General features: G+C 37.9%; 1 protein-coding gene across 1 annotated transcript in view; it reads left to right on the top strand.

The window, feature by feature from the left end:
• Positions 1–14009, top strand: part of LOC144957374 (basement membrane-specific heparan sulfate proteoglycan core protein-like) — a 16978-nt gene extending 2969 nt beyond the window's left edge. The window contains exons 3-9 of the mRNA XM_078888605.1: positions 349–566; positions 2644–2961; positions 5002–5125; positions 8233–8438; positions 10521–10817; positions 12153–12279; positions 13498–14009. Of these exons, the coding sequence (XP_078744731.1) occupies positions 349–566; positions 2644–2961; positions 5002–5125; positions 8233–8438; positions 10521–10817; positions 12153–12279; positions 13498–13607 (1400 nt within the window). The 3' untranslated portion in view covers positions 13608–14009. The remainder of the gene's footprint in view (positions 1–348; positions 567–2643; positions 2962–5001; positions 5126–8232; positions 8439–10520; positions 10818–12152; positions 12280–13497) is intronic.
• The last annotated feature ends 365 nt before the right edge of the window (positions 14010–14374 follow it).

The following is a 14374-nucleotide window of genomic DNA, read 5'->3' as shown; positions in this document are numbered from 1 at the left end:
TAAGGCCCATGGAGCCGGAGTTTATCCCGGTTTCTATAGCGTGAAATGGACAATAGCAATTGCTTGCTATCCTTTAGACAGGAGGTTAGTCTCTCGCGAAGTACTTTTTATGCCATATCTGACAGACACAGCTACCCATTCATTTCCGGGTGAACAGGGGGTTCAGAAAAAAAAATCGACTGCATCTAGGATCGATTTCGGTCCCTTTGCGTGTGAAGCGAGTGCTCTACCAACTGAGCTATCGGGGACCCCCCCCCCCCCCCCCCCCGTCCCCCAACTCGGCTATCGGAACTTTTTACAGTCCATATTATATTGTACGTTTATACAATTGTATTCCATGACCTAAAGCCCATGCCGACCACGACCATGACCACGACAACGCCATGACCACCCCAGGACCTGTAGACTATTCCCCTGTATTCGAGGTCCACAACAGCTCGACCAACATGACTGAGGGAGATACTGCCCACTTTTTCTGCAATGTCCCCAACAGACCAAAGAAGACCTACATCAATTTCTGGAAGGGAGATGAGGTAGTGGCTGCAGTCTACGACCAGACTTTCTACGTAAGTCAACGATTTCATCAAATAACAATAAATTTCAGTGCCGACGTATACTTTTTTGCAGGTCTGCTAACCTAAATTGTTAGGGCCTCATTGTTGTAATGGAAATATTTACTCTCAAACCGACGCAAAATATTTATTGCCCATTACAACAATGTTAAAACGAGCTCATTATTCGGTCTAGTCGTTAGACCTGCGAATATGTTGACGTCGTTCAGTGCCCTTTTGTAACAGTGTAACCAATTCAATTTTCTTTAAAGTAAATAAATAAAAATCCCTGTATTCATCCCATAGGGGAAATTTGTCTCTACGATCTATTCCAAGCGAAGACTGCAATAACCCAGGCGTCAGCCACAGTGCAGCGCCGCAAAGTGAACTATGGGCGAGGTGGTGATCTGGTCAAAACCACACAGCGCAGCGGCGAGTGATTGAACTCGGTACCTTTCGGGTACGAAGCAAAGACCGTACCACTGAGCCACGCTGCGCCACATGCACTGATGATCTGTTCTAACTGAAGGGATTACAAATCTGTCAACATGATCCGGGTCAAGGTCAAGAAAGATAAGGATGACATTCCTACAGATGTTAGATGTCAAGGTCAAATGATGAACAGATGTATAGATAGAATGCGCTTGGCCAAGGAGTTCACAACATTGCCATCCGGAAGTATAAAGGACCAACACACAAACTCTGTGTAACCATGAACGTTTATAGTCAGGTTAATACTGTATTAACCCGACTATAAAAGTTCATGGTTACACAGAGTTTGTGTGTTGGTCCGTTATACTTCCGGATGGCAATGTTGTGAACTCCTTGGCCAAGCGCATTCTATCTATAGACAGAACGAAGTTGACGTGACTCAGTCAGGTCTTTGTTATTGTTTCTTTTTTTTTTTATTGCCATCCACGTTTATGAGGTATTCTCACTAAACCGCATTAACCCGTAGTCATCGTTAACTTATATATATAGTTCGAAGTTGACGTCACTCAGGTCCTTGTTATTGTTTTTTGCCATCCGCTTTTATGAGTAGTTCTCACTAAATTGTATTAACCAGACTATAGATAGATCGAAGATGACGTCACTCATGTATTTGTTATTGTTTTTTGCCATCCGCGTTTATGAGTAATGCTCACTGAACTGTATTAACCTGACTATAAACGTTCATGGATACACACAGTTTTGTGTGTTGATTCGTTATACTTCCGGATGGCAATGTTGTGAACTTCTTTGCCAAGCGCATACTATCTATAAGTTAACGATGGCTACAATTAACCAGACTATACATGTTCAAGGTTACACATATTTTTTTTGGTGTTGATCTGTTATACTTCCGGATGGCAATGTTGTGAACGTCTTAGACAAGCGCATACTATCTATAATGATATTCTCCTCAGGATACACTGTTAGATATGAATGTCTGAGAAGTGCTTCATAAATGGGTGGTGATGGAGATACACTGTTTTTATTATCTTTCGAGACACAGTGAGTGCACGACTGCTAGACCCTATTGTAGGCCTACACTTTGTTCCTTTTAACCCTGTCCGTACCAACTCTTAGGAAAATCGTCACACTCCTTACGATACAACCAACATGGTTCCTATTCAAATTTCTTTTGTACACCATACAATTTAAAGAACATGAATAGGGTGTTGTAGAGAATGTTTTGCTAAAGAAATTATGTATCGCAAGAACTTACAGCTATCTATTGTGTTTGCGTGATAAAAATATATATGTTGGGTGTGAAGTTTTGGGGAAAATCCTGAAAATGGCTGGTAAGGAGAGAGTTAAATAAATAATTATGGCTGCGCAGTCTCTATGGACGCTTGTCGTGAATGTGTGTGTTACTTCGAGTTTGTCAGTCTGTTTCTATTATCCAGTTAGTAATTTGCCTACATAAATATCTGTCTAGTGCAAGTGTTCTTAGCTTCAGAATGTCATCATATGTGTTAAGGTGCTGAGGCAGTTGTATATTTCCTTGTGTTGTTGAAATCAGTTCTTCGGTTGTTGTTTCTAAATGTATTTGATATTTGTTTAGAGTTAAACGCTGATCAGATCGTTGTTTCTTCTATTATTTCATCAGATGTCTAACCTTAGGACCCATGACAGCGGCGATTACTGGTGTTCTCTTCAGACTGACCAAAGGAAATACAAATCTACTAACGCGATCCAAATCAACGTTGAGAAAGATAAGGATGACACTCCTACAAACGTTATCACCTCAACGCCCATGTACCCGAGGGGCCACCCCACTCTGCGGCTGCAAGGATCTCTATCTTTGCTTTTCGAGGGATCAAGTGTTCATTTTAAATGCGAGGCACCGGGATACGATTCCGATGTGAGCTACGAGTTGAGCAGAGACGGTCGGGTTATCGTTGAACAAAGAGGAAGCGATTTCTACGTAAGTGCGTGGGTCGTAGCACCGTGTGTACGTATATGCAGGTCTGACATATGAACCCACTTATGGGGCTAGTTTAACAGTTGTTCTGGATAATATTTTGCGTCATTTTTTTGAGATTTCCATTACGACAATGAGCCCATAAGGAATTGGATTATCAGACCTGCAAATAAGTGCTTGTCGGCTCTTAGCTAATGTTGATTTGTTTAATTAAGGAGCTAGGGAGCAGACACGGGTGTAAGGTAAAGATCTGAACAAGTGTGTATGAAAGGTACCAGACAAAGCAAGAAAGAAAAATACAAGAAAAGAAACAAACCGTAACACGTGTAATCGTAGGACGTCTGACCGGTAATTAGAAGGTCTGAGGTTCGATCTCCAGTCGAGGTAGAATGATATTTTGGGATGGGTTTTTTTTCTTGTATTTTTTTTTTTCTTGCTTTGTATGGCACATTTTATGCATACTTGTTCAGTTCTTGAATGGTTTAACTTTAAAAAAAAAATTTATGAAAAGTAATGATAAGAAAAATATGACAGCTAAAATAAAAAGAATAAACACCAAACACGGAACGTTTCGTGCTCAAAACCCCTTCTTCAGTCAGTAACAAAAACAATAGTAATTTATTTTTTTTACTTAGGCCGCCCTTTGGGGCGCCCAACATGAGTCACAAGTCTTCCCCATTCTGTCATGTCCTCCATGAGTGTAGGCAGCTCCCGGATATTGTCCATTCCTGTGTATTCTAGCAGACAGTCAATGTATGTTGTATTCTGTCTGCCTCTGTTTCTGGTTCTTTCAAGTGGTTCCCATAGCACAATACTGCTTGCAATCTCCTCTTTGTATGTCCAGCAGTGCCCCGCAAGTCTGTCTTCCCTGTTGTATCTTCAGTCACTGGGGGGAGGTCACCGTAGAGCTCTTCATTTGACATGTGCATTTCCAGCTTACGTTGAAGACCATCCGCAGCATACGAGTGTAGCAGCCGTCCAGTTGCTTCTCAAGGGCTTTTGTTAGAATCCATGTCGCTGCTCCATATAGAAGCACTGACTCTACCGTTGCCAGGAACAGTCTCTTCTTTATTTCCTTCTGTAGATATGAGCTCCAGATTTTCCTGAGTTTGTGACAGGCACTCCAAGCGAATGCTTTCCCGACAGAGATATCAGAGGAACTGCTTTGGGCTCACCTCCTATGTACTTGAAGTTGTCAACTTCCTTCAGCCATTCTCCGTTCTTTGCTTGAATGCTAATTGGCTTTTCTTGGTAGTAGGTTTGGAAAACTGTCTTCTTAGCATTTCAGCACAGTCCTACTCGTTCAGCCTCAGTTTCAAGTCTATTGAGGACTTCTTGTGCCTGGTACATCTCCTCGTTCAGTAGAGCCAGATCATCGGAGAAATCTAGATCCGTGACAATCATAGCTGGATTGCGCCTACTTCATATAACATAAATACAACATATAAATCCAGACAAATGTCTTGTCCTCTAGTCATAGGAGCTTGGAAATTGATTTGATTTAATAGGACCCACATAAAATTTACTTTATACTGTTAACTTGATGGTTGATTATACTATGGTGTTTGTATAGTGAGACAATGAAATTGAGCAATAATGCAACAACGAGACTTATAAAAACAACATCAAAATCATCAACAACAACTGCTACTACCAGTATTACAACAACAACAACAACAACTACAATTACTACGACTACAACTACTTCTACTACTACTACTACTACTACTACTACTACTACTACTACTACTACTACTACTACTACTACTACTACTACTACTACTACTACCACTACTACTACTACTACTACTACTACTACTACTACTACTACTACTACTACTACTACTACAACTACTACAACCACTACAACTACTACTACTACCACTACTACTACTACTACTACTACTACTACTACTACTACTACTACTACTACTACTACTACTACTACTACTAAACTACTACTACCACCACCACCACCACCACTACTACTGTTACTATGGCATTGTTATATGATTTGTTACTCCCATCTAAATCCATCCCTAGCTGTACAACATGAGCGTGAAGGACACGGGTCGATATGCTTGTGCTGTCTTGCTGGTGTACAGGACGGTTGACTCATTTAACTCTGTCTACATACAAGTCAAATCTTGGAATGGGTATGATGGGGGTAAGACAACGTCTTCTTGTTTTCAGGTCTGACAACGCGAATTGTTATTATTATCTCATTGTCATGATGGAAATCGTCTCAAACTATTGATGTTAAGCGTTTAGGTAAAATTCTCACAACATCCGCCAGCTTGATATAAGGTACCAACACACGATACTATGTGCAATCGTGAACGTTTATAATTTGATTGATACAATTTAGTGATAACTAATCACCAAAATGGCTGTCTCATAACAATAAACAAGAGCTCAGTGACGTCAATTTTGTTCCTTCTATAGAAAGAATGAAGATGACGCCACTCAGGCCTTTATTATTGCTTTTTGCCATCCATATTTATGAGTAATTCTCACTAAACTGTATTATCCAGACTATAAAAGTTCATGGTCACACATAGTTCTGTGTGTTGGTGCGTTATACTTATGAATGGCAATGTTGTGAGCTTCTTAGCCAAGCGCATACTATCTATATTACAACTGTGTTAAAACAAGCCCACGATTTTGTTCGGGTATCAGACCTGAAATATATACACGTGAGGACAAGGTGACGTGCACATATTTGCAGGTCTGACAACCCATTGGTGTAATGGAAATACTAAACAAAAGAAACAAATGAAAAGTATTCTCGATTGCAGCATGGCAATGTTAAAACGAGCCCATAATTAATTGCGTCCAAATGCCAGACCTGCAAATGTGTACACGTCGGAGTAGGGCATTGGGAAATGGCATCCCACTCTATATAGATAAAAGAAAGAAAAAAAAGAACAACTCTTGCTACACTCGCAAAGGGACCAAGATCGATCCCAGTTGCAGACGAGATTTTTTTTCTGACACCCCCCCCCCCTCTGTCCATCCAGCAGTGAATGGGTAGCTGAGTCTGTTAGATTTGGCGGAAAGTACCTTGCTATAGGCTAATGTCCTATCAAAAGGATAGCAAGCAATTGCTATTGTCCGTTTCATGCTATAAAAACCGGGAAAAACTCCGGCTCCATGGGTCGAATGGCTCTGAAGGACAACGAGAGAGAGAGAGAGAGAGAGAGAGAGAGAGAGAGAGAGAGAGAGAGAGAGAGAGAGAGAGAGAGATTCTCGATTGCAACAATGTTAAAGTGTACATGTCGGAGTAGGGCATTGGAAAATGACATCCCACTTTTCATAGATAAAAGAAGAAAAAAAACGAGAAAAACAATAAATATAAACACACACACACACACACACACACACACATATATATATATATATATATATATATATATATATATATATATATATAGAGAGAGAGAGAGAGAGAGAGAGAGAGAGAGAGAGAGAGAGTGTAATATGAACTGGAAAGATCTGAACTTATTACATTAAAACATGTAATTACAACCTTGCATTTCCATACAAATTTGGAGCGCAATCAATAAACGCCCCACCATTCAAAATACAGTTTTAAAATATTGATTATCGTTGATGATCAGATCTGCCACTGAGGGTTTGTCCGGATTGCAAAGGCACTGTAAACAATAAGAAACGATAGGCCACAGAATATTAGCAAGTTAACGATACGTTCACAACCTACAACGATCGACGTACGACGAGGAAGAAAACAAAGTTCCTGGGTGGGGTTCCTGACCTCCCCTATATTGGGCAGGGAGGGGGGGGGGTACATACTGTGTCTTCTATCCCCTTATATCTGTTTTCCAACATGCTTTCAGTCTTTGTCTTGGAATGAGACTTCTTGGTTTTGTCCTGGCCCTGGCTGGAGTCCTAGCTGGGAGGGAAACAGTCAAATGCATAGTTATTGTTTTGGGAGATGATATTTTTTCCTTGTAAATCATTTCTATGTTATGTATTATTATATTTGTTATTTTTAGTGTATAATGTAAGCATTTGAGTGTATTCCTCTTTGTTGGATTTTGTGCTTGTGTCTCGATGAGACTTATAGTTGATCTCAAACTAAGTACATTGATGGTATGCTCTTTAAATCTACATCTGATCCCTATTTATTCCCAGTTCCCCTATGTCTTACTTTTTCTTGGGTGCTTTAATTGTAATTCTAGAACTTTTTTACTATCCCATTTTCTTCCTTTTTACTGGCGCTGATATAACCTAAATGTGTTGCAAGCGCCGTAAAAACCCTTTTAAAAAAAAACAAAAAACAAACAAAACGAAGATCTGTCCTTGGAGATTTAGGACAGATCTTGGGGAGTTTTTTTTTTCTCGTCGTTCGTCGATCGTTGCAGGTTGGGATCGTCATCGTTTATTTGCTATTTAATTAGATACAACTGACGTGTATTTATTTTCAGGTCTGATAAGCCCAAATTGTCACTGGCTCGTCATTGTATACAATGGAAATACTATCAAATCAACGAAAATTACTGTCCATTATAAAAACGTTAAATCAATAATAATAATAATATTAATAATAATAATAATAATAATAATAATAATAATAATAATAATAATAATATAATAATAATAATAATAATGATGATGAATGATGATGATGAATGATGATAGATGATGAATGATGATGATGATGATGATGATGATGATGATATGATGATGATGATGATGATGATGATGATGATGATGATGATGATGATGATGATGATGATGATGATGATGATGATGATGATGATGATGATGATGATGATGATGATGATGATGTGATGATGATGATGATGTGATGATGATGATGATGATGATGATGATGATGATGATGATAATGATGATGATGGTTATGATGATGATGATGATGATGATGATGATGATGATGATAATGATGATGATGGTTATGATAATGATGATGATGATTTGATGATGATTGATTGATGGTGATTGATTTATGATAATAATGATGATGATGAGGATGATGAAGATTGATGATGATGATGATGATGATGATATCTTTCATCTCCATAATTTCATAAAGGCAATTTGTTATTTGGTTTACAAAGTTAGAAAGTACACACACTCATTTACTGGAAGCAAAACGTAGACTATTCAATTACGTGACACATTGAAGAACATACCCATTCAATTATTCCATATTATAATAACGTCGTATTTCCCTACTGTTTACCACTTCATTCCATCCACGGCCACTGCCCAATTCCTACCACCACCAAGGTCATGGCCACTACGCCAACACTACCACCCCTGGACCTAGATACTATTCCCCTAAAATCGAGCTCCTCAACAACTCCACCAACTTGACCATCGGGGACCGGGCCCGGTTTTTCTGCAACGTCCCCAAGGCACCCATGGACGCTTACTACCAGTTTTGGAAGGGAGATAATTTGTTAGTCGCTTCAACCTATGGCCCGTATTATGAAGTAAGTCAACCTGATATGGATTAATCCCATTCACACATTCGATATTTTTTCTTTGTAGCGTTTTTTCGATATATTGTCCATTGTGTTTAAAGCATTGGTCGCCATTTTGAAGAAATATGTACCGTAATCAAGGGACTGAACCGTGTAAAATGTCAAAAATTAACTCCCTTTGTCCTTCCCACATACTGTCTATAATAGGGTTCAACAGTCGTGACGTCACTTCCCTCGTTATGACGCATAGTAACTGGTTCTAAACTAGTGGAACAATGGCGGACTCTAATATCTCCATCACCGCCCTTATGAAGTACTTCTCTGATGAGCATAGAAGTGTATCCAGAGGAGATAAACATTATAAATCTGATCATGTTTTGACCTTTATACATCCTGATCACATGACATGTGAAAAAGTTATAGCCAGCATGAAGAATAAAAAGTACCGAGTTTCTTTGTTTATAACCAAGCTGCTGGTTGCTGGGTGGACGTGACATCAGACTATTGAATCCTTTTGTAACTAATGAGACTACTACTACTACTACTACTACTACTACTACTACTACTACTACTACTACAACTACTACTACTACTACTACTACTACTACTACTAATACTGCTATTACTTAGCAATGACTATGAAAATTATAGCCCTATCTCCACTGAGTAAAAATCTTTTTGAATTTTGAAAATCCATTAATATATACCAAAGTTATGCAGTTTCAAATGTGTCATTTTTTTTGATGACGTCACAAAGAGGAAACAATACAGATATGGGACGCTTTTTCTGCGTTTTACTCTGGTTTGTGGCTGTATCTCGCTTAATACGTGGAATAAGATATTAAAACTTGGCAATGTTATGGCAAAATTATCAGAAAATATGATGAAGACATCAGAAGGGTTCTAGCGTATAGTTTTAGAGCTGTATGACTAAGGTCAACTATAATTTTGTTTTAAAATATATATAATATTGATCATTTAAAACTTTTTCGAAGTGTAATTTTGTGTCTACAACCCATACAAATGACAGAAACAATGCCTGCTAAATTATTATCAATGAGTCCCGTGAGACCATGGCTTGTGTAATTTCTAGTATTTATTTGAGAGAGAGAGAGAGAGAGAGAGAGAGAGAGAGAGAGAGAGAGAGAGAGAGAGAGAGAGAGAGAGTTAATCTTCTATCCCTATGGCCTATGACATAACAATGAAACAATACCTTAATTTTTTTTAAGCGCGCGAGGATTTGTGTCATCAGTCATCGCGAACAAGGTTGCCCGATGGCCACGTGTGTGGCCAAATATATAATTTTGTTTTTTTTAATTAAATGTTATTAATCTATTTTTGTCTCAGTGACATTTATCCTAGTCTATTCAATTTTCTGTTTGTTAAAACTTAGTTCATTTTAAGTGGGCCAGTCTTAATAGTGAAAGCCATATGATTTTCTATTTAGCCACTTTTGAAGTCAAATTTGGTCAGCCTTGGCTCGCTCACGTCATTTTCGTGTCGCGCGATGGGGGAGCAAAATGGCCGTCTCCATATTTTCACTCATTGAAATGTAAATTGGGTTGATGTTTTGTGAGAATACGGGAAAAATACTTATCATAATTCAATGAAATTTGCAATATAAATAGAAGAAATGTGCATATAACCTTATGAGCGACAAAATCTCTCCTCTTGGTAGTTTTAGAAATATTTTACTCCAAAGACTAAAAATCTATTTTTAACGGTCTTCTGGTAATCGTCGAGTTTTGTCGCTTGACATTATCTAAAATGACCTCTTTTCTGTGTGCCAACTTTTAGTCATATTCATCGATAAACAGCGTCGTAATTATTTTTTTTTTTAATAGCATGCACGGAACGGCTTCGTCCCATATTTTGTCGCGAATTTGGGCACTTCGTTAGCGGAAAAGAGGCCCAAAGATTTGTGCGGGATAGTCATTGCACTACTACTACTGTTACAACAAAAACTACTACTACTACTACTACTACTACTACTACTACTACTACTACTACTACTACTACTACTACTACTACTAGCAGTATTTAAATTGTGATAATAATTAAATATATAATATTATTTCTTTCCTTCATCAGATTTTTAACCTGAGAGTTTCAGACAGCGGGATGTACTGGTGTTCCATTCTTATAAACCAAGGGAAATTTAAATCTTACAACATGGTCACCATGAAAGTCAACACAGTAATCAGAGTATCAACTACCATGAACCCAATGGGCAAACCGACTCTGGTGCTACACAAACCGATATCTTACTACTATGAGGGAGCAGGGGTCCATTTCGAATGCCAGGCACCAGGGTATGGATCTAATATTAGCTATGAATTGAGTAAAGATGGCCGGGTGGTCAGACAACAACGAGGGAATAATTTTTTTGTAAGTATTTACAGTGGAAGCGACATGCACTTAACCCTCGCTCTCCTTACCAGCCATTTTCAGAATTTTCCCCAAAACTTCTTACCCACCAAACACAAAAACAGACATTTCTAACTCAAACAGAAAAGCAAAACGCACATTCTATACATAATATTATTAGACAATATGAGCTCTGTTACAGAATGTCAAGTTTTTATAGCTATAGCAAGCAGAAATGAAATCTGGATGAGAAAAGTGACGGTTGCATCGAAACAAATTTGACGATTTTCCAATAGGTGGTAAGGAGAGGGTTAAATACAGGTCTGGTAACTCAATTCATTATGGGCTCATTGTTGTAATGGAAATCTTTAAAAATGACGCAAAATATTGTCGATTACAACAATGTTAAACTAGGCTCATAATTGGGTTCGGATGTCAGACCTGCATACGTCGAGTGGAACCCATGTATAACAGGCCGGGGTATATCGGGGACTCGGTTATAACATGGATTTTTTAAATCCCCGCTTTTTGAACTATCTCTTTGCCTTTAGTAAAATTTACTGGATATAGCAGGTACTTTTTAAAGCCTGATCGGTTAAAACATGAGCGCCGAAACCCACTTAATATCTTCAAACAAATTCCAATTGCACACATTGCGTCAAGTAAGCCTACAGCTAAAGGCGAATGAGAGCTAGACAAGGCCTTGTTTGTGAATACACCGTATTTGTTTGTATGGGCTATAACAGGGATTTTAGGCTGGTCCCACCATCGCTGTTAAACTGAGGTTCCACTGTACTACCCCCCCCCCCCCACACACACACACACACTCACACACACACACACCACCACTAACCCTAATACTGTTGCTGCTGCTGCTTCTTCTATTACTCGTACTGCTACCAGTCTACTATTACTACCTACTCCTACTACGACAACTACTGTTAATACTACTACTACTACTACTACTACTACTACTACTACTACTACTACTACTACTACTACTACTACTACTACTACAATTACTGCTACTACTACTACAACAACAACAACAACAACTACTACTACTACTACTGCTGCTGCTACTACTACTACAACTATTACTACTACTAATACTACTACCACAACTACTACTACTACTACTACTACTGCTACTACTACTACTACTACTACTACTACTACTACCACTACGATTACTACTGCTACCCCTACAACAACAACAACAACAACTACTACTACTACTACTACTACTACTACTACTAATACTACTACCACAACTACTACAACTACTACTACTACTACTACTACTACTACTACTACTACTACTACTACTACTACTACTCCTACTATCATCCCCAGCTATACAACCTGAAACTGTCCAACTCTGGCCGATACGAATGCGCTGTGCTGCTGGTGTACAGAAAGGTCAACTCCCATAACTCGGTGTACATTCAAGTTGTCAAATCCTGGAAGGGTGATGAGGGGGGTAAGTTTCATTTCCAATGTTTTCATACATGCTCTAATTCTAAAAGCGCAAAGTTCATTTCCGACGTTTTCAAACATGATGAGCGGAGCTCATTTTCGGTTTTCATACAATCTATCTAATTTTATCGGTTTTCATACAATTTATCTAATTTTATCGGTTTTCATACAATCTATCTAATTTTATCGGTTTTCATTACTATTATCGTTCTACAATCTACTAATTTTATCGGTTTTTACATACAATCTATCTAATTTTATTTATCGGTTTTCATACAATCTATCTAATTTTATCGGTTTTCATACAATCTATCTAATTTTATCGGTTTTCATACAATCTATCTAATTTTATCGGTTTTCATACAATCTATCTAATTTTATCGGTTTTCATACAATCTATCTAATTTTATCGGTTTTCATACAATCTATCTAATTTTATACGGTTTCTACAATCTATATTTATCGTTTTCAAATCTATCTAATTTTATCGGTTTTCATACAATCTATCTAATTTTATCGGTTTTCATACAATCTATCTAATTTATCGTTTTCTACATTATCAGTTATCGTTTTCATACATCTATCTATTTATCGTTTTCTACATTATCTAATTTTATCGGTTTTCATACATCATCTAATTTATGTTTCAATCTATCTAATTTTATCGGTTTTCATACAATCTATCTAATTTTATCGGTTTTCATACAATCTAGATATCTAATTTTACGAGATTGGAAAAAAGTGCAAAGTACTATTTCAACGTTTTTCTTTTTTCTTTTTCTGCGTGGGATTCCTGATCTCCATTGCGGCAGGGAGGCACCAACTGTGTCTTTTATCCCTCTGAAGCTGTTTTACCATTTGCCTTCTGTCTTTGTCCTGGAATGAGATGAGATTACTTGTTTTTTTCCTGGCCCTGGCCGGGGTCCTTGGCTGGGAGGGAAACAGTCATATGTATAGTTATTGTTTTGGGAGATGATATTCTTTTCTTTGTAAATCATCGCTCTATTATGTTTTATCATATTTGTCGTTTTGAATGTATAATGTAAGCATAATTTGGCTGTATTCCTCTTAGTGATATCTTGTGCTCCTTTCTGGATGAGACTTTTATGGATCCTTCCTTGTGCCTCCTCCACCCTAACCCTCCCTTCCCGTATAAAACCAAATGAGAGTTGTCCTGGGGTGCATAGATTAATACTTTCTTTTCTTTTTTCTTTCATTGCAGAGCGTCACAATGGCGGGGATTCCTCAGTCCCGTTTTCCTTCACTTTCCTCATGACCTCTCTCACGCTAGCGGTAACAACATGGCCCTTGCTGGAATCACAGACTACCTAACTAGATGGACGGATTGACGAAAGCAAAAACTCAGAAACGTTTCAGTCTGTTACAGTTTAGGACTTTAGAAAAAAAAAGATTTCTATTCCTTTTTTTTTTTTTGTAATTTTGTTGTTGTTGTATATAGTTTCTTGACGATTAAAAAATTTTTGATAGCGTCAATTGGCGGAACTTTGCCTCAAGGGATAAATTTGCCTCTGTTCCTTTGGAACATTTTGAATTATCCCAGTTTTCTTGTAGTTATTTTCCCGGAAAAATGAATTGCCTATTTAATCAAAAAGTAAGTTTCCCCTTATGGCAAAGTTACCCGAGTTGACGGTATGTGATTCAGTGTCCAAAATGGATAGTATACAGAAAATGCATCTATTAAAACCACGAGATAAAGCCAAAGGAAAGACCGAATATGCTTTTTGTATGGCGTTTCTTTAAAATTAAAAATGTTTGAAATGTGAAACTTTATTATTTTCGGTATAACTTTGGACTTGTAGGCAGTGTGTAGCACAAGCACAAAATGCACATACACACACACACACACACACACAATATATATATATAATATATATATATATATATATATATATATATATATATATATATATATATATATATATATATTCTCTCTCTCACACACACACACACAAAGGTTGGATTGAAAGTACAGTGTATGTGATAAGAGAGAGAGAGAGAGAGAGAGAGAGAGAGAGAGAGAGAGAGAGAGAGAGAGAGAGAGAGAGAGAGAGAGAGTCCAAATTGATTTGAAGCAAGGA

This window comes from Berghia stephanieae, chromosome 11 (assembly GCF_034508935.2).
Source record: "Berghia stephanieae isolate SIO BIC M18660-M18661 chromosome 11, UCSD_Bste_1.3, whole genome shotgun sequence".
NCBI lineage: Eukaryota > Metazoa > Mollusca > Gastropoda > Nudibranchia > Aeolidiidae > Berghia > Berghia stephanieae.
The sequence above is the reverse complement of the archived record's forward strand: the minus strand, read 5'-3'. Positions and strand labels throughout refer to the sequence as shown.